The sequence below is a fragment of the Artemia sp. Qi Xiang Cuo genome, chromosome 12 (genome assembly GCF_049724085.1).
Source record: "Artemia sp. Qi Xiang Cuo chromosome 12, ASM4972408v1, whole genome shotgun sequence".
Taxonomy (NCBI): domain Eukaryota; kingdom Metazoa; phylum Arthropoda; class Branchiopoda; order Anostraca; family Artemiidae; genus Artemia; species Artemia sp. Qi Xiang Cuo.
In genome coordinates, this window is record NC_142805.1 from 54713430 (window position 1) to 54735827 (window position 22398).

The following is a 22398-nucleotide window of genomic DNA, read 5'->3' on the forward strand; positions in this document are numbered from 1 at the left end:
ACAAACAATTTTAACAAGGTTGAACATGTAAAAACTCTAACTAGTGTTTTACCCAATTATATTGCCTCATTTTTTTTAGAATACTGAATAAGTGAGTTCAGTGGTTCAGTTGCATGGCGGTTCAGCTGCACGGGGGTTCAGCTGCACAGGGGTTCAGTTAAATGGGGTTAAGTTGCAGGGGGTTTAGTTGAACGGGGTTCAGTTTCCTGGTGGTTCAGTTATAAGACGGTTCAGTTATGCAGGGGTTCAGTTGCACGGTGGTTCAGTTACATAGTGGTTCAGAAGCAGGGCTTCAATTGCTTGTGGTTCAGTTACGCGCACACCTTCTGGAACATATCCTAAGCGTTAATTGACGGATTCAAGAATCTGTGGATATACTGATACAAAAAGGTGGAACGATAGGAGAAAAATAAATTTTTACACATTTAGTTAACTTTCATGAAAACCTATACATGATTCAAGGTAGGTGGTAATTCACAATTAGCAGGTACTCTCTTAATTGGTGAAGAATCATTGTATTAAACTTAAGTAGGGAAAGCCCATTTTCCAAAGCGTTGAGTCCTATTCAAAAAGTGTTTCTTCAAATTTTTTTTAATATACTTCAATTTGACTTGGGTACATCAACATTATCGTTATTATTGAGGATTCTCATTTATAATGATTTCTATTTATACCATGTTATGTATACAACTGAAGGATTTTATATAATAAAGTCGCACACGAGACAGAATTTAGTGTCTTTTTGTTTTTCTGATTTCTTAAGGATATTTTGTCTCACAATGGGGACACAAAGGATCAGCAAAACCGAATTTGCTTACATTACCATATGTGCGATTTTTGAAGTTTATTCTTGTCAGTCAAGCGAAATCAGCCAATCCCCCACCCACTGCCTCCAAACTGTGCTATGAAAAGCCAAGTAATTTTTACATGTGAACGTAAGAGGGTTCGTCAGCTCAACTAATATGGACTACAGGTGAATCATGCAAAAACCACTAAAGAGAAAACATTCTTAGAGTATAAATAATTCCACATTACATAAATATTTAACATTTATCTTTAAAATATGTATGTCTGAACGGCTTTCTTTCAACTTTTATAGATTTTGATGATTAAATCCAATATGTCTACTTAAACCATTCCTGTTTTTTTGCTACCTGGTTTTCTTTTGCAATACAACCTACAACTTTAAAACAAACTCAGCCTTTTTTGCCGACAACTAGACCTTTTTCCTTATATTGCTTTGATGTACCTCCTCAGTAGGCCAAAAATAAAAAAAAATGATGAGCTAGCTGGAATCAAATTTGAGCCAGACTTTTTCTATCGATGACGGCCTTCCTGTACCCCCCCCCCCCCCTCCTCCAACCAATGCCTATTTTTGAATGATGAGAGCTAAAACTGAAAATAGTTGAATAGTATTTCTGAAAAATATAAAACCAAGCTTAGTATTTATTTGTGCAAACTATCCACTAATTTTTCAACACACTCAACGAAAGCAGACAAGAATAACTGTTATATGAATAAGCAATAACATCGAACATCAGGAACTAAAACCATTAACTTTCAATTTTTATGTACCATTCTGTTTAGCCTTTCGTTCAGCACATTCTGTTGCACTAAATAATGGACATGTTAGGTACTGTAATCTACTGATAGTTATCTTGATAGCTTCTTAAACTGCTGTAGTAAGCTGACCGGTTAAGTCAGAAATTGATTTTAATAAAACCAAATAAAAAAAATGCAACAATGCAAATTAAACATTATGAAAGTTTCGAAATGAATGTTTTCACCGAGATGTGTTTTGAAATTGACCACCAAACTAAGAGCTGACGGAATTGCTGTGGAGATGCGGGATTTGGGATTTTGTAATACCCATTTCCTTGTTTTGAACAGGACGTACGGTCAGGGCATAAAGTAATATATATATATATATATATATATATATATATATATATATATATATATATATATATATATATATAGGCCTGTCTTTGCGATAACGCGGGCGTAATCTTTGAATTATTTTTATTACCAATGGATTTTTGATCGTTTTGGTATAGTAAGTGCTACGTGAATTTCTTATATATTTTATGTACTAGCAATAAATTTTTTGAGTTTAAGTCCTGTACCGTTGTCTGCCGAGAAGTTAATAAAGTAATCGTATTTATACCCTGACTCTCTACAACGTTACTTAAGCTTCTCATCTATACCAGTAGGGTGCCTCAGATAAATAATCAGATCAACACAAAATAAACGCTACCCTAGTTTTAATCACCCTTAGGACCGTACCCCATACCCCCTCCAAGGGCAAGATTAACAAACATCATTAATACCAGCTTAAGTTACTTTACTACACTGCGACAGTGGGGTTAGTTGGAATAAAGGATATGTTCCTAGGTTTTCTACTCGCCTACCCTACATTTAAAAAAACACACCTTTTAAGGGGGGAGGGTGTCATTAAAAATGTTTGTTTTTGCATTATCATTTAAAAACTGAAAAAACGTTGCAACCCTTAGATCAAAAAAGAAAAAATTACCAATCCCCTTCAATTTTTAAAAATTGATGCTACTGACCTCTAACAATGCCCGTAAGCATAATTGGATGTTTCAATCAGTCGACGGCCACATTTTAGTGATTATTATCCGTCTGTACTTTTTTCGACGGCCACATTTTAATGATTACTATCAGTCTGTACTGTTTTCGACGGCCACATTTTAATGATTACTATCACTCTGTACTTTTTTCTTCTTCAGAAAACTGTCAAAAATTTGTCAGACGAATTTGTCAGACGTGTTTAAGAATATTTTTGGCTAAATAGATGACTACCGTTTCTAATATATAAAGCGTTCAGATACAAATCAAACCAAATTCAAATAACAAACAGTGGCACAAATAAATGAATGGATTACTAAGTAAATTTTTGAAGCACTGATGAATCAGTAGATAATATTTCCAAAATTGTCAATATTGATTGCACTTGAGTATACAAAAAATATCACAAGAGAAGACAAGAAAAAAAGTTTAGTTTACAAAAGGAAATAGTTATTGTCATATTTTGTTTTGTTCGCTGTAATTTTGAAATGTCCTTGCGACTACATAGTCTTTTTTTTACACGGTGCCATTTTCGGAAATTAATTTTTTTTTTCTTCAGACATTCTCAAAATATATTTAGGAAATGCCCTTGCAAGCGCATAAAGGGCTTCCAATTTTACCCCCCCCCCCAAAAAAAAAAAAAAATTGGACATGGTGGAATTGGCTTCAGAAAGGCTCCTACTTCCTTGGATTCAGCTAATTTTTCCTAATATGATGATACAAAAAATCTTAAAAAAAAAACTAAATAAAAACCCATTAACTACATATAGGCTACTCATATCCATTCTCTCGAGCAGCAAGGATTAAACATTTAACTACAAATATCAGAGAATGGAACTTCTCAAAGTATTATTTCAGCGAAAATTAGCAATAGTAGGGTTCCCCTTTTAAGTATTCCTTTACCTATTACATATCAATTATATTTGTCACTTCAAGTACTGTTTAAGCTTATAGCAAAAAAAAAGCAACACACACAACCCAATACAGATCCCTCCCCTTATTCCCCCCCCCAAAAACAACAGCATATTACAACACTGATCTGTGCTATAATAAATTACACACTAGTACGACAAGAAGAATAAGGAGCAAAACACGTAATTTGATTTTCAACTTAAAGTTTAAAACAGGTATCCGGAGATCTTGTGTCACATAAAAAAAATCCTTTGGTATTTTAATCCAGCTTGTTGTTATTTAACTTCTGTCTTCTTTTGACCGTATTCTTGTTGGAAAAGTGTTTGGATGCACCGATGATCATCAAAGAAAACCAATAAAGCTGTGGCAAGAGGATCAACAGGGAAGATATGCTGCAAATGTTAGGGAGAACGCCAACAACCTAGATAGTTAATTAACTCAATAAGACTGATTAAGAAATGAACCGTTGTTAATATTCACGATCTTTTCTACGTATGTTGAATAATAAAAAATTGAAAGAGAATCACCTAAAAAATTGGCACATTTAAATAGTTAAAGGCAAAAAATCAAAATCATAGAATGAACTCCCGCCTAACTCTTAAATGGAGATTTTTATCTGGGGCAAGACTTCCATGACCTGGCTTTCAAATACTAATCTGCTTAAGCATTATCTTGGTAAAACATATAAATTATAGCCAAAAAATACAATTTTCAGTAACTTTAACCCCAACCTCATAGGAAGTTGAACCAAAACATTAAGCATGTTTTTCACTGTTTGGCCAGTGGCGCACTCAGAAAATAATTATGGGGAGGGGGGGGCGGCCCGGGGGTTCCTGGGACAACCAACGGAAAACTTAAAAAATTCCCTTGAAAAAACTTTATTTTAAGGCATTACTTTAAATTAATTTTAGCTTTTTGAATGCAAGTTTTGAGTGGGGACTAAGGAATGAATGATAAAACCGAGCAGATTCATTAAGATTTAAAAACAGAATGTAATTTTTTTTTCTTGAGGGGGTAGGGGCTACAGTCCCTTTAGCCCACCCCGTGGGTACGCGTCCGTGTTTGGCCATCATAGGCATTAATGATGTTTATTTGACAAAAAGTTTGAGTAATTATAAAAATATTTTTGTGATTTCCAATGACGACATTGATGAACCTCAGTGAGCCAGATTACAAATTATAAGGATTGTCGTATGTTTAGAAGAAGCATTTCTAAAATCTCCGGATTGAAATTTTCGATTCACAAAACACTTGAGCTGAAATTTCAACGTTTTCCTTTTAGCTTAATTTTGTCACATGAAAGTAATTTCTAATTTGGGTCATGTATACTAAGTTGTTAATTTGTCATATCAGCTTATACATTGTTAATTCAAAAAGAGAATTACAAGGGCAAATTAGCCGAGAACAGTGTCCGAAAAAATCACTTTTTCTCTGGGAAGGACCTACATTGGCCGAAAAATTTGAGTGCCATATTCTATTGTAAGCAACAAAGAAGGGATCAACACTGTGGATTTATGTGCTCAGAGACTATCTTATCAGGAAATCAGAAGGGATCAACACTGTGGATTTATGTGCTCAGTGACTATTTTATCAGGAAATCAGAAGGGATCAACACTGTGGATTTATGTGCTCAGTGACTATTTTATCAGGAAATCAGAAGGGATCAACACTGTGTATTTATGTGCTTATGACTATTTTATCAGAAAATCAGAAGGGATCAACACTGTGGATTTATGTGCTTATGACACTAGTGCTCAGTGTCTATTTTATCAGGAAATCAGGAAAGCATGCTAAATGACGAATCAAATGGTTTCTTTATCTTTCAGTTAGAATATTAATCAACATTCCACATTTCTTTTTTTCTTTTTTTTAGTGCTATTAATAAAAAAAACTTCCACAAAATAAGCTTTTCAAAGAAAAGTAAAGAACTACATTAAACAAAAAATGAGCAAATAAAATCAAATAATCTACCAAGCGTGAAACTACCACAAATCAGCATCGGTAAATAAATGAAACCCAAAACGAACAGAAATTACAATAAATAATCGAGTCAAACTCAAAACGAGTAGAAATTAACATAAATTGGACTCAAAACCCCTTTGCCTTCCCAAGGTCCGAACATAATTTGCACTTTACTAAAAAAAATATAAATGTTTTTCTTTTATAACTTTAATAAATCAAATAATATTAACATTTTGATTACAAAATATCAGTATATGTATATTAAACTGACAATGCACATTCATTTGTATTTTTTCAGTAAAGTGCAAATTATGTTCTGGCCTAGGGAACTTAAAACTTATTTTGTGGAAGAAGTTTTTTTTAGTTAATTTCTTTTCGTTTTGTATTGACATAGTCTTTTTAGGGAAAAAGAAAATAATACTTTAAATCTTTTCGTTTTTTTTTAAGAAATTTATAGTTTGGCCTGCTATTTGTTTGCTGGAGAAAAATTTTCAGCAATTTTTAACAACATACACCCTTTTAAAAATGTGAAAAGGATTTAGCTTTAACATAGTGCATTTTGGTTTATGTTTAAAAACTAAATGTTGCCATTTTGATAGGGAAAGACGTTGCCATTTTAAATTTTTAGTTAAAAGATTAGAAGGAGTTTCCACTACTTTAACTGAAGACATTTTTTTTTAACAATTTTTAACAATATACACCCTCTTAAAAATCTGGACACAAATAGTAGAGTTTAATTTAGTTTCATACCTCCTCTAGTTGACCTGAAATGGAAAACTTGATACCATTCACAAAAAAAATCTGTTTACTTTCTTTGATAGCTTGGATACACTTACGCTATTTTGATTTGGTTAAATTTTAAGAGCAGAAGTAGCCCCGAAAGCTTGAACATAATACCCTCAGTCGTTCCTGGGATACTGCTGAGATGACTTATTGGGAATTAGCATTAACACAGTGCATTTTGGTTTAATCTTATGGCAACATTTAGTTTTTAAACATAAAGGCAAATGGGAGGATGGGCATGGCAGGGGGATTAGTTTCCATACAATCACTTTCGACTATTAAAAAGGGCATCAGCCCTTTGTATTTTCAATCAAATGAACCCTTTTCGAAGTTTCTACGACAACTCCTTTTATACCAAGTGCCCTGGTCTAAACAACAACAACAGCAACAACAACAACAAAATAATACATTGTACCCATATCGATCTTTACTACAAAAATGTCAAGCCTTCCAATCACTTTCGACAATTAAAAAGGGCACTAGCCCTTTCAATTTCCAAGCGAATGAGCGCTTTTTGAGTTTCGACGACAACACTTTCTATAAACACCTTATTTGCCCCCCAGGGCATAAATTACAACCCTTACCCTAAGGGCTGTGAGGGTGGTTGTTATCCTTTAAGACCTAATTTCCAGAGCTTTCAACTACGTCAAACAAAATGGCTATCTCAAAATTTTTATTGGATTTGTCTAGGAAAATGGTGGGCGTGAGAGGCGCTCTTAAATCACTTTCAACTGTTAAAAAAGGCATTAGCCCTTTCAATTTCCGATCAAATGAGCCCTTTTGAAGTTTTTACGACAACGCTTTCAATAAAAACCTTATATGCCCTCAGGGCATATATTACAACCTTGCCCTCAGGGCTGGGGGGTTGAAATCCTCAAAGACCTAATTTCCAGAATTAAGAAGTAGAAGTAAGAGCAGAAGATTTGGTTAAATTTTAAGAGTAGAAGGCGTTAACAACGTAGTCATTCGTAATAATTTTTGTTTATTTAACCTCGAATTCCTCTCTTGACATAGTTTATCTTCGTTTTGAGTTCTGTTTCTTCATTCACCATAATCTTTGTTAAGTTTTGCTTCTTATTTATGTTAATTTCTGATCGATCAAAGTTTTAATATCACACTTTACTTTATGTTGAAAAATTGGTGTAAGCCTACAATTGGGGCTATGGAGAATGAAAAATATTAAGAAGATAATTACTTCATCATATGCAGAAAATTTTTAGTTAAAAGATTTGAAGGAGTTTCCACTACTTTGACTGAAGAAATTTTTTTTTAACAATTTTTAACAACATACACCCTCTTAAAAATCTGGACACAAATAGTAGTGTTTAATTTAGTTTCATACCTCCTCTAGTTGACCTGAAATGGAAAACTTGATACCATTAGCCAAAGAGTATACTTACTTTCTTTGATTGCTTCGACAAACTTACGCTATTTTTATTTGGTTAAATTTTAAGAGCCAAAATAGCCCCGAAAGTTTGAACATAATACCCTCAGTCGTTCCTGGGATACTGCTGAGATGACTTATTGGGAATTAGCATTAACACAGTGCATTTTGGTTTAATCTTATGGCAACATTTAGTTTTTAAACATAAAGGCAAATGGGAGGGTGGGCATGGCAGGGGGATTAGTTTCCATACAATCACTTTCGACTATTAAAAAGGGCATCAGACCTTTGTTTTTTCAATCAAATGAACCCTTTTCGAAGTTCCTTCGACAACTCCTTCGATACAAAGTGCCCTGGTCCAAACAACAACAGCAACAACAACAACAAAATAATACATTATACCCACATGGATCTTTACTAGAAAAATTTCAAGCCTTCCAATTACTTTAGACTATTAAAAAGGGCACTAGGCCTTTCGATTTCCAACCGAATGAGCACTTTTTGAGTTTCGACGACAACACTTTCTATAAACACCTTATATGCCCCCCAGGGCATAAATTACAACCCTTACCCTAAGGGCTGTCAGGGGGTTGTTATCCTTAAGGACCTAATTTCCAGAACTTTCAACTACGTTAAACAAAATGGCTATCTCAAAATTTTTATTGGATTTGTCTAGGAAAATGGTGGGCGTGAGAGGCGCTCTTAAATCACTTTCAACTGTTAAAAAAGACAATAGCCCTTTCAATTTCCGATCAAATGACCCCTTTTGAAGTTTCTACGACAACGCTTTCAATAAAAACTTTATATGCCCTTAGGGCAAATATTACAACCTTGCCCTCAGGGCTGGGGGGGGGGTTGTAATCCTCAAAGACCTAATTTCCTGAACTTCCTGCAACGTTGAACAAAATGGCTATCTGAAAATTTTGATTGGATGTGTTTGGGGGAATGGTGGACGTGAGAGGGGGGTTAGTTACCCTCCAATCACTTTAAACTATTAAAAAGAACACTAGCCCTGTCAATTTCCAATTGAATGAGCCCCTTTTGAAGTTTTTACGACAACTCTGTCTTTAAGAACCTTATATGCCCCCAGGGCATAACTTACAACCCTTGCCCTGGGAGCTTTTGGGAGTTTGTTATCCTCAAATACATAATTTAAAGAACTTTCAATTACTTTGAACAAAATGGCTATCTCTAAACTTTGATTGAATGTGTTTGGGGAAATAGGGGCGTGAGAGGGGGGTTAATTACTCTCCACTCATTTTCGACTATTAAAAAGGGCAATTTTAATTTCCAATCAAATGAGCCCCTTTTGAAATCTCTACATATAGCTTTCTATATAAACATTATATGGCCCCAGGGCATAACTTACAACCTTTACACTGAGGGTTCTGAGGGGGTTATCATCCTAAAAGACCTAATTTCCAGAACTTTTGACTACGTTGAACAAAATAGATATCACAAAATTTTGATTTGATGTGTTTGGAGACAAGGTGGGCGTGACAGGGGGGTTAGTTGCCCTTCGATCACTTTCGACTATCAGAAGGGCACTAGCCCTTTCAATTTCCATTCGAATGAGCCCTCTTTGAAATATCTACAACATCGCTTTTTATAAAAACCTTATATGCCCCCAGGGCATAACTTACGACCCTTACCCTGAGGGCTGTGGGGGTGGAGGGGTTGTCAACCTGACGTACATAATCTCCAAAACTTTCCACTACGTTTTTTGTAAAAGCTATCTAAGAAATTTAATGGTATGTGTTTGGGGAAAAGGTAGACGTGAAAGGGGGGGTTAGTTGCCCTTATACCACTTTCGAGCCTCTTAAAAAGGGCACCAGTCCTTTGAATTTCCAACAGAATGAGCCCTTTTTCAAGTTTCTACGACAAAGATTTCAATAAAAATTTATATACCCCCAGGGCATAACTTATAACCCTTGCCCTGAAGACTGTGGGGTGAGTGTTCGAATCCAAGGTATAATTTCCTGAACTTTAAACTGCGTGGAACAAAATGCTTATCTCAAAATTTTTATTGGATGTTTTGGGGGAAATGGTGGGCGTGGAAGGGGTGTTAGTTGCCTTCCAATCATTTTCGACTATTAAAAAGGGCACTAGTCATTTCAATTTCCAATTGAATGAGCCATTTTTGAAGTTTCTATAAAAACCAGGGGGGGGGGTAGTTGCCCTCAAATCAGTTTTGAGACTATTAAAAAGGGCACTAGACCTTTGAATGAGCCCTTTTTCAAGTTTCTACGACAAAGATTTCAATAAAAATTTATATACCCCAGGGCATAACTCATAACCGTTGCCCTGAAGACTGTGGAGGGGAGTGCCCTGCTCAAAGGTATAATATCATGAACTTTAAACTGTGCGCAACAAAAAGGCTATCTCATAAGTTTGATTGAATGAGTTTGGGGAAATCGTGGGCTTGGAAGGGGTGTTAGTTGCCTTCCAATCACTTTCGACTATTAAAAAGGGCACTAGCCATTTCAATTTCCAATCGAATGAGCCCTTTGTGAAGTTTCTACGACAACGTGTTCTATAAGAACCTTATATAACCCCAGGGCATAGCTTACAAACCTTGCCCTGAGGGTTGTGGGGGGGGGGAGGTGTCATCCTCAAAGACCTAATTTCCAGAACTTTCAACTATGTTGAACAGAATGGCTATCTTAAAATTTTGTTTGGATGTGTTTGGGGAGAAGGTGGGCGTGAGAGGGGGGTTAGTTGCCCTCCAATCACTTTCGACGATTAAAAAAGACACTAGCCCTTTGAATTTCCAAACGAAAAGCCTTTTTTGAAGTTTCTACGACAACACTTTCTATAAAAACCTTATATGCCCCGCGGGCATAATTTACAACCCTTGTCCTGAGGGCTTTGCGAGAGTGTCCTCCTCAAAAACATAATTTCTATCTAGAAATCAACTACGCTGAACAAAAATGCTATCTCAAGATTTTGATTCGATGTGTTTCGCGAAATGGCGGGCATGGTTGGGGTGTTAGTTGTCTTCCATTCACTTTCGACTATTAAAAAGGGCACAAGCCACTCCGACATCCAATTGAATGAGCCCTTTTCGAAGTTTCTACGGCAACGTCTTCGATACGAAGTGCCCTGGTCTAAACGAAAACAAATAATAAAAATAATACATTGTACCAAAATCGTTCTTACATGCCCCAGGGCATAACTTAAAACCCTTGCCCGGAGGGTTGTAGGGGAGTGACTTTCTCAAAATCTTATTTTCTATTTTAAAATCAACTATGCTGAGCAAAAAGGCTATCTCAAAATTTTCATTGGATATGTTTCGGGAAATGGTAGGCGTGGAAGGGGTGTTAGTTGCCTTCCAATCACTTTCGACTATTAAAAAGGGCACAAGCCACTCCAATTTCCAATTGAATTAGCCCTTTTTGAAGTTTCTATGACAACTTCTTCGATACGAAGTGCCCTGGTCCAAAGGAGGAAAATAATAAATAATACATTGTGCCGACATCTTTCTTATTTGCCCCCAAGGCATAACTTAAAACCCTTGCCCTGAGGGTTGTGGGGGAGTGACCTCCTGAAAAAACATATTTTCTGTCTGGAAATCAACTACGCTGAACAAAATGACTATCTCAAAATTTTGATTGGATGTGTTTGGGAGAATGATGGGCGTGGGGGGGGGGCTAGTTGCCCTCCAATCACTTTCGACTATTAAAAAGGGGAATAGCCACTCCAATTTCCAATCGAATGAGCCCTTTTCGAAGTTTCTACGACAACTCCTTTGATACGAAGTGCCCTGTTCTAAGACCAAGAAAAAAAAAACAAAAAAAAAAAACAAAAAAAACAATACATTGTGCCAACATCGTTCTATACTTAGGCCGCGCTATTGCGCTGCCTATGATAAATTAAAGAGCGAGGAGTTGAAGACCTAGAATCTATAGGTAAAAAATGTGGATGGAACAACTTAACAACTAGGTAGTATAAATGACCTGTTTAAAGTTTTTTTTTACATTTCAATATATGGTTTTTACGCACACCATTCCCAGCTTAAGCCACATGGTAAAATACTTGTTCAGCGGCATCTTTTCACGAAATTTTAAGGGGGGGGGGTCAAATTAATTTTAAGTTTCAGGGCAGAGGCAAATTTGTCGTTTCTTCAATTTTACTAATGAACATATCAAAAAGGAATTTTTCATTCAAATACTACCACAAAATGTGTTTTTAAAAAAGGGATCAGGGACAGATACCTCCTACCCCTACTCCCAATTGACAACACTGTACCTACTCCAACTTAGTATAAATGAAGCATAAAACGAAAAGAAATTACAATGAATGAATAAATTCAGCCCGAAACGAACAAACATTAAAATAAGTAACCAATCTAACCTTAAAAAGAGTAGAGATTACCCGAGTTAAGACTGATCTTTAAAGCCTTATAAAGACTAAGAGTGTCACCTCTGGCTTACTGGAAACCAAATATATTTTGAAGAGCTTTTTTTTTTTTTTTTAGATTAAAATAAAAAAAAGTTCAAAGTTCTACAAATACTCTTGTTTATATGACAGTTTATTTGAAACAATTAATTCAGGTTTATTAGTATAAAATGTAACAGAAGTTTATCAATGCTTTCTACCAAAGGATTACAAACCGAACCTGAAGAGGTTAGTTTAAAAAATTCTCATTTGAGGTTTTAAAAGACCTTTCTTTCATAATAAAAAATAAGTTAATCAAAAATTGGTAAGAAAAAGGTTCCGTTACTATAGTAAAACAAAACTAATAAACTTATAAAAGAGAATAACAAAATTTGCATCTCTTTATGCGTGTTTTGACAAAGAAAAACATAGTGTTTTGAAAAATAAGTTGTTTTCCGTAAAGCACAACTAACACTCAAGGTTTATGGGGGGTTTAAGGGTGTGGCACCTCCCTTTATACTCCTGTTAATCTATGTTGGCTTAACTTTTATCTGATAACTATTTTTAATTTCTGTTATTTTTAATTTCTATTTTTAAGCTGCAATATCACTATTTATTTTTCTTTGACAACTTTGTTCATGAAGTTTTTTTCTAATGAATTAATGTAGGCCTATGCGATTTTTTTGTTGAGATAATTTTATTGCTAATTGTGCAAATATAATTTTATAAAAATTCAGTTATAGTCCCTGAAAAAACTAAAGGGAAATAAGGTTGGAGTATCTGATCAGAAGCCAGCAAACACAACGTTTTCTCATGCTGATCAATGGTCTGCGTAACGCAGATGTCGATCTCCTGATTCTCTGGTGCTGATCTTCTGTCGTCGGGAGTGCAATGAGTGATTGGGGACAAATCATCCGAAGCTTCCCGTATAAATTTATTTTCCGATAATATTTACGCATTTCATTAAACTTTCGGTTCCGTTTTTTTTCTGAAAAATCCCAGAATTCACATTTTACAAGACCATCTCTCTACTACTAGTACTAACAGCCCACCGCGGCACCAAGCAGCCAGAGGCTAACACAACTGCACATGGTTCTCTTCAACCCCAGTCGGTTCAAAGGCTTTCCTCTTTATTTTCTTCCATAAAGTTTCAATATACTTTAGTTCTTTTTTTCTTAAGAGGTCTTCCCACCCCATTTAGATAAAACCTGCTTTTCTCTTTGACCTAGTGTCTTAGATGGATGGGTAGCTAAAAAATCCAAGGCATTACTGGTAGCTAACAACCCCAACACCATTAAAATTCAGGGTCAGCTGGATGACAAGTTCTTTAATTTATCATTTCCATCCTTCCTTTTTACTTTTTTTTTCTCTTTCCAGCCTGTCTTTGAGACGAAAAATGATTATTTTTGAATTTGGCGCTCACAACCAAGAAATTATTTATAAAAAAGGGTAACAACATTAGGCAGTCTTAATTCCCCACTGATCACCAAAATTTTTAAGTTGTTTAGCAGAGAATTCATGTGCTAAAAACGTTACTACACACCAAAACAGTTAATAATAAAAAACGTTAACATTATATATTCAAACTAGCAGCACTTTACGGCAAGTAGAATATGGACATAAATTAAGAGGTATTGACAAAGTAAGGGAGATCCCGAAAAGTTGGAGAATCCACACAGAATATTTGCTCACAATAAAGATGTTGGTACACAAAAAGAGTGAAAAACTTTTGTGCCATCTTAATTTCCCACTGATGGTCCCAGTTTTGAAGTTATTTAACAGAGAATTTCTTTGCTAAAAAAGATTAAAACACAGCTAAAATAGAAAATCATGACATACGTTCGAATTATACATTAAACTAGCAGCATTGACTGAGTAAGAGACCCAAAAATTTTGAGAATGCGCTAAGAATATTTTTAATAATAAAATTATCAAATAATTCTGATCTTCAAAGAATATCTTTAAGCACTAATTATGGTCGGAAATTAAAATATGTCTTTTATGCGTAGAGATTCATATGGTTTCTTCGGCTATTACTGATCAGTATTTTCTAAAAATCGTTTGCTTCTAAAATGTTCATACGACCATCTTTAGTCTGCGGCCCTTCTGGGAGGTATAGCCTACAGAAACATTGTTTGCAAGCCACAGCTGGCCTTTTGAGTTATTGAAAAACCGGTATGTACCTTAAGCACTTTCTATGGTAAGTTAATCCCATAAAAAAAAAAACAAGATTCGTCAAAGGAAAGCAAACAGCGACATTAGAACTTAGATCGAAAAGGAGCTACTCAATATATGAGGGGCTGTAGCCCTCGAAAAGGGGCTGTCCCCTCCTCTACTCATCAATATTTACGCTAAAGTTTGACTTTGTGTCTTAATTCTTTAAGAGCGGCTGTGTTTGACAAGGCTGATGAATTTGAATAAGATGCGCTATAAACTTTAGCATAAAGAGAGGGCGACTACTGCCATTTACGAAACAATTTCTTTATCGTTTTAAGCTTTAATGTCACTCTTAATTTCATCTGAGAAAGCTCGTTTTTTTATACTTAATATTTTCCATGTACGCTAATGGGAGGGAAGCTGAATCTAACGGCGTGATCTTCATTAAGACCAATTGCCTTTTCGGGAGTATTTCCCTCCTTTTATTAAACGGAGGAAAATACTATGAAATAAGATAATGAAATAAAATAAACTACTACTTAGCAAAAATCTGCTTGAAAACTTGCATTTAGTTTAAAAAAGTTAGAAGGTAAATAGTTGAAAAAAAAACTTCCTCGGCTTTTGACCAAAGTTCATGAAAAACAAAAAAGAATCAGATAAAAAAAAGAATGATTTCTGTAACACAAAAATTTACGATCATCGTAAATTTTACCGAATCGCTACCTGATTTATGCCGAATTTTCTGTAGAAATCATGAATTTTGCTGAATTTCGGCCAATTTTGCATGGACTCGGTCTCGGACTCGGTCATGTACAGTTTAGCCTGAGTAATTCTGCTGGTAAAAATAAAAAGTACTATGTTAAATGAGTTAATAAAATACGGATTAATAAAAGGAGAGAGTATTTCCCTCCTTTTAGGTTATATTAAATTTAATGAATTTTTCATATTTGGTATCTGCATGTAAAGTCAATTATTTTAATATGTTGCTATGAAAATTCCCCTTTTTTTCTAGACTTTCAGCTACTAATTGCCCGAGTTGCTCCTTACTTATAGTTCCTTACACTGAAATGTTTGATTATGGGCAGCGACAAAAATATTCCATTGAATGAGTGAGAGCAATCAGAGGAAAAAGGGATTCACCCAAAATATGCACTTATTTTTATTTTTTAGGAATAATAATATTAGAAATACTTCGTAATGATGATAACTCTTAAATTAGTTGGAACCCAGAATGTCTGTTTTCCTTTTTAAAAGAGAAAACATAATGGACTAACCTTTGCAAATCCTATGTTCTCTTGTCGACTATAGAGGTAAAACATGAAGGGATAGACAGCAATTCGACAAAGGAAAAAGGCAAGTATCATCAATATTCCATTTACTGAGTAGATCTTGGTGTCTTTCATCTAGAAAATAGAAACATTTCCGAGCCAATTTGGAACAACACACAAGTCTTACGGAAAGTGTAATCATATTGAAAACGCTCTGAAGATTATCTGGAGATGTCTTAGAATTAATTCCCAAGGCTGACCTGCTTAGATTTAATGTATAGAATAAAAATATTGAAATAAAACAATAATACAACTGCTAGAATATGAGAAATGAAGAGCGAGTATTATAGAGGATAAACAAAATTAGCAAAAGGAATCAAAATCTACATTTAAATTAATAATTTTTTACAGCTTTCAAAAGAAAAGATAAAACCTTCATTCAGATTCATCATATGACCTGATTGCGATCTCTTTCAGGCTGTTTCAACCACTCATTATTGATAAAATAAAAATAAAGTGTCATGTTCCATCTCACCAGTTTGGTTACCAGTAAATTTTTCTATTAGACGTTGAAATCAAGTTAGTTTCCAAATACTGCTTGCTTTAAATATAGCTCGGGCTTTTGACCTCTGCATTTTTGGGCAAATTTTATTAGTTTAAAAGGTTTTGATCTAACAATTATTAGTTGTTTTTTGTGTGTGTATCGTCATCTTAGAGCAAAATAAAAGATGGTAATCAATTTTCTCTACATACAAAGGTGTTAAACAAGGTGCTTAGACGTCACCAGCCCTTTTTAATAATTCAGTTGTTAAAGCACAGAGTACAGTCCTGCCTGCTTGTCTTTCCAAAGGACTTGAACTCTCTTTATTTATCTTTGCAGATGACATACTATATTTAAGTTTTCTTTTCGGGATAGCGATTCTTCCTCGCTTGACTTTTTGTAACTCATTTAAAATTTTCGGTCATTATGGGCTAGGACTCATTCTACGCTTGGTTACCCTTTAGGGGGCAACCATGATGTGAAGTTAATTTTTCTAAGCTACAGGAAGAATAGTAATTTAGGCCTATGGTTCAATGTTGATAATACGATTGTGTTAGGATTTAATTCAGCTAGTGTCGAAGCCCTTCACAGCTTTTGCACTTCATTTCCATTTTTTACTCGAAATTCATATATTGGTTATGAAAATAAACAGGGTAGCTATGGTTACTGCAGGGATAAGTATGCGTCTGTAGGAACTTTTTCAAACAATGTCAAAATATAAACCTCGCCACTTATTCCGACAGAAAAAACACACAAGACACAAAAAAAACATATTCGCATGCTGACCAACAGTCTGCGTAACACAGGTTCCAATCTCCCGATTTCCTGCCTTCAGCCCGGAGTACAATGCGCAGCTGGGAGTAAATCATCCGACACTTTCCATGTTTTCCCCCAGATTTATCGAGGTACCCATTTGAAGCAGGGTCGAATCTGGCTGAGCTTATAGAGTCACACCGTTGACCTCCGTTCCAAACCAAATAATCACGAGACCAGGACTCGAACCTCAGCCCTTACAGACACAGGGTTTCACGGCTACGAACACTAGTCCGGCTCGACAGAAAACTACATCAAATAAATCCACTTACCATAGACACCAAGGTCTTAGCTTAAGACTCTGTCAAGATTAAAAGCTATAGACTAAATCCTATAGGTGATTGTAATAATCTGCTCCAGTCATAAGAGGATTTTGACTCGATCATTTACCTAAGGATACCTACTGGTGGAAATAAACAAAAAAGAGAGTTAAGCTCAATATTGAGAAGGTTACTTTAATGCATTTGCTGCGCCCCCTCTAACTGACCTCTCTTCTGTGTGGCGCTTTTTCACCAATCGTAAAAAGCTGCAAATCCATAGGATTATTTTTTTAAGTTTGCAAAGTACCTGCTATATTTAAATCCATGGATCCGGAATACGCTTCTTTGTAGAAAGCATAATATAATAATAGATTCTACAATAATCATAGATAAAAGAGTAAGAGTTTTTTTTAAATAAAATTATGGATTCGTTCAATTCTTAAGCTTCTATATATCAGTAATCTATTGCATGTACTGTACCGTGTGTGCATTGCAACTGCATGGACTGTATCTATTCAAAGCTTCGTTTTTCACCCCTCCCCCTCCCAAGAAGTTCCAATTTCCTTTAAATACTTTCTTACAACCTCTTCCAATGACATTCGGTAACGACCTGCGTTTGGCCTAGATGGATGGATGAAAAGGACGATCTTCCGCAATCTGTCATGTTTCATCTGAAAAACATTTCTTAGCTATTTCAACCTTTCTCTCATTATAGCACTAGAAAGGGGGATAGAACCAAATTTTGTTGTGCAGTTTACTGTTTGAACCACAGCATAAATATTATACAGTATGGAAAATTTGGTTCAGGAATTGGACACATCACAGTGCGCGGTTTGGAAAGTTTCCGAAAGCGTCACAGCAAAAGCGTCATCAGGTCTCCTATATTCCTAACGCAATGTAATAAAAACGTGTCATGGCGCACGCCCGAAGGCGGAGTCATGAAGAAAGGTTTTTCCCAAAAATCTTTAATGGAGAGCACAGGAAATTTCTATGCTGTATAATATTGATACTATAGTTTGAACAGTCAGTCAAACGGGTACCCAAAATAATCCGTACAATTCCTCTGGAAACATTTAATAAATCCTTTTCCGTCTTCCAAAGCACCAACGTTTCAAAACCATGTCTGACCACCGTTATCACTGTAGCTTCCAATATCTTGGTTCCCACACATCTTCCACGTCTTGACTTTTTTCAACTGTGAAAAAGCACCCTCGTTCTTGGTTATTCCACATTTAAAACCTTTACTGCATCCAACATCCGTACATGAAAAACGTGACTTCATTTCCATAAGCTTGTCAAAAGGCTTTAATTAATCCCTGGACAAGGAGCTATTCATCCCCCACGAAAACCCAAATAGGAGTTATCTATTAAGGGGGAAGGGCACAAAGGTCCCCATAATTGCTGCTATTTAGTGCAATAAAATGTATTTTTTTGACAATTGTTTTTATCTTACTGACTCATCAATATTTTGTATTGCATTCAATCGAATCGACAAACTATCATCCTTTGGAGTTTCTCGGTACTTTTTCTTGGGCTCAAAATTCTGCCAATAGCTCATTTTTAAAACAAAAGCTTCGTAAATATATTTTATTTGAAAGGTGGTCACCTTCCACCTTTTGGGAAGCAGGGCTATGTATAATTTTAGTCCATACACAAGCAATTGAAAGACCTAAAGGCTTGATCCCTATTTCACCCCCATAAAAAATCGAATGTATAGAAATTTCGCACCATCTGATCAAAGATTAGATAACTATCAGAAATTTAAAACAAGACGAAAATAGGTTTACGAAGTAGAAAAATCGAGACAACATGTTTCAAAAGTCCTGTACTTACTTTGACGTTAACATTTGGTAATATAGACAAAAGACGTGATGAACTCGTGCAAAATAAATCAACAATTAAATGACATGTAGCACCAGAGGGTAGGTATTTTCTGGAATCTCAAATTTCCCCGTCTCCCCTCTTTTAAATGAAGAATAAAAAAAATCAAATCTTTCAACTTAGTTTAAAATCCTTACATGGAACAACACAAAAAGCCAATTTTGGCTAAAGGATGGAGCAGAGTCACCTCGAGGTTTAGTTCTTTTGTTTTGCTTATGAAGTTTTAGCACGACAGAATCCTCGTAGAAACATGTGCGTAGGAAGGGAAAGGGAATTTTCGGGCCCAAACATTAGCCTTGTGTTCGAAAATTTTTGGAAAACTAAAACTACAACACGCATTTTATGAGGTTTTAAATCACCCCCTCTCCCCCAAAAGAACTTCTGATATTTAAAGTACTTCCTGTGAGAAACTGTCTCTAGATTTGTAGCTTCCAGATCTAAAAGATACATGGAAAGAAAAGGGGGAAAGGCACCCCTATAGAGAAATGTCTGAGAATTTTGACTCCGAGTAAAATTTCAAAAGGTATAGTGCAATGTCCAACAAATTTAGCTATTTGGGAACAAAGCACACCCTTATGGAGTGTCAGATCAATATTTACGTTTTGAGAGCAAAATGTACCTCTGTCTGAAAATCGTTGCTTCTATATATCTCTCTCTCTTCTTCATTTTGCTGACTGGTTTGTCAGTTTGACTGTTATTTTATTGGCTTTTTTTAAAATTACGTTTTATTTGTAATTTACCTGCACCCCTTCTTATTTCTTTACGTTACTGCACAGCTTACTAAAGAAAAACCCAGCTCTTTTCTAGTTAACATATACAAGACTATGTCAGTTAAAGAAAATTAGGATGCTAAAATACATTGATCTTCTGTGATAAGTAAAGAAGCGAATTATGTATATACTTTGTTAAAGTAAACTTTAATTGGTAACATTTAAAGCAATCTACTACGTGACTTTTGGCATGTCTTACAAGCACTGTTATTGCTTTTGTTTTATTTCAGAAACTGAGATAAGACACTCATTATTCTACTAATTTTGCCAATTACACTAACATACAAATTTTATACTGAAATATTATACATATTAACACATTATTACACTGAAGAAGGCCAAGGAACACAAAACTCTAGATGACATTGGGGTTGTTTGCCTACACCAGCGCCAATTTTCACTCTATGCTCGCTTAAATTTTTTAAGTTCCCTCTTCAGTTTTCACTGAGAAATTAAGTTTAAAAAAAATTGGTGTACTAAAGTAGATAGATAGTAATATATAGTAGCATGTAAACCGATGCTTAGGGAATAGCTATGAATTCGATCTACATTCTGCTTACCCTACTTATGGCATTTGCCTTGACAGAAACAGAATAATTCAAAATGTGTACAAAAGCCCGTCCTCAAAGTGGCAGCTCCCTGTAATATTGTTCATGATTTTCAACACTTTTGGCTTGTTTCAATACGGCAAAGATGGTTAGACCAAGTATATTAAACAATTTAAAAGACCTATTTACTTACTTTCAGTATACTTAGAATATTTCTAAGACATACAAAGGGTGTGCTGAACTCATGAAAGAAGAAAAATGCGACAATAACATCACCAATTCCGTGACGCCAGTTCTAAAAAAAAGTAAGAAAATTAGCTGCAAATGAAAAGACTCGATCCACAAGAACAGATTAAAGTAAAAAAAGATTATACAAGTTAAATTATATTTAGCAAAAAAGACAATTCCGAACAAAAGAAAGTATAATGAAAAAGAATTGGCTATAAAAAAAGATAGACTTCAATTGCATACTGGTTGAAATATAACACCCATAATTTTTTGCGACCTATTTACCATGACTTTGATAGCTATCAAGGTTAAGAATAATCCAACTGAACAATTGTGCAATTTTTTGTCTATTGAATTAAACTGTAACAAATTAAACAAAATTAAACTGTACTAACACCGTAGGATAATCTCTTAGGTACCACGTGTAATGTTAAACTTCTGCTTTTTCTTACTTGGAATTTATGGAGACACTTTAGCATAATCTCCACACTGAAATCAATTCTTGATCCTACAGCGTATGACTTCAGCTGAGTTAGAACTCCAGATCCCGTATTACTAACCAAACATCAATCCCACTGAGCCACTACAGGACGTAATTCTAAATTTGTTGGGAAATATAAAATTATATATTAGAAATCATCTATTTTATATTTCGAATTATCCAATAAAATGATTAAAAAATGTCAATTTTGAGGGCTTATACTTAATATTGGCTTATACTTAATATATATTTATAATTAATATTTCACCCTTCTGTTTAATTAATATTTCACCCTTCTTGATTAAATTAATATTTCACCCTTATGTTCTGTTTTATATTGTATTGATGAATCATGAAATGTCGCTCATCTATCTGCAATAGTGGAGAGTAAGTTTAAAACCCCACTCTTTTATCTATTCTCTTTGAGGAGGAGGAGGAAGGGTTCCCAAAATTTGGCGATTAGCCAAATTACTAGGTATACTGCATAAATTCCACTTGCATAAATTCCACTTCACTTTTCATTAAAAAAAAGTTTTCAGGCAGAGCTATATCCAACATCTTTAGGAAAGCCTTGAACTGTTGCTATAAGCATCCACTAAATCTCACAGAAATGTCACAGGAACTATAATGTAGGCATTTGCGTCTTTGAAAGATTCGAGTCTGATCTTCTCGCTTATAGAGCATTTGCTCATAAAAGCAAGTGGCCAATAATTTTTTTTAGGACGCGTCTATATATTTTGTGTATACATTATACATTCATCTATACATTATGTGCGTAATCTGTGATAAAAACTGGAAAGTTAGAGATCATAAAAAACTAAGGTGATATTTCATCTTATTAGATATAAAAAATTTAACTCTCTCTGACGAAGAGAGAGAGAGAACGAAAGAGAAAACGAAGAGAGAGAGAGAGAGAGAGATGAGTCGAGAGAAAGAGCGAGAAGAGGGAGAAAGAAATAGAGATAGAAGGAGAGAGAGAGGATGAGGGAATTTAATGGAGCTCAACTGATTGAGCAACGACAGTGCTCTATATTCTTAATCTGTCTTATTCTACATACTGGACAACTTTCAGTCTTATTCCTTAATGCTACTTGTTACTCAATTACAAAAGGCTTTAATCAACATCCATTTATCTACACCCACCATTAATTTGCATTATTCGATCGATAAAGACTCCGTCAATTTCAAAGACATGCTTCATACAATTGCCAATACACTAGTTTTTATCATTAGTTACAAAATTCAAATCCTTTCCATAGAAAAAAGCAACGCGCCAAAACTCGTTTTTGTCATCATTAGAACAAAAAGGTAAACAAAACAAGTAGTATATTCATCAATTCCGATGAATATAGAGTTTAAAACAAAGGGTTTAACAATTACGTGATATAATCCCACTCATATTTCACAATTATAACATTGTGAAAAGGCGGGAACGAAACTGTGT

General features: G+C 34.9%; 1 protein-coding gene across 2 annotated transcripts in view; it reads right to left on the reverse strand.

The window, feature by feature from the left end:
* Positions 1 to 1921: 1921 nt before the first annotated feature.
* LOC148946286 (TLC domain-containing protein 3A) overlaps positions 1922 to 22398 on the reverse strand; it is a 55157-nt gene continuing 34680 nt past the window's right edge. For both annotated transcript variants that reach the window (XM_089097925.1, XM_089097926.1), the window contains exons 4-6: positions 20439 to 20540; positions 15439 to 15567; positions 1922 to 3922 (exon numbers count right to left, since the gene is read on the reverse strand). In XM_089097925.1, coding sequence (XP_088954051.1) covers positions 3761 to 3922; positions 15439 to 15567; positions 20439 to 20540 — 393 coding nt within the window. In that variant the 3' untranslated portion in view covers positions 1922 to 3760. The remainder of the gene's footprint in view (positions 3923 to 15438; positions 15568 to 20438; positions 20541 to 22398) is intronic.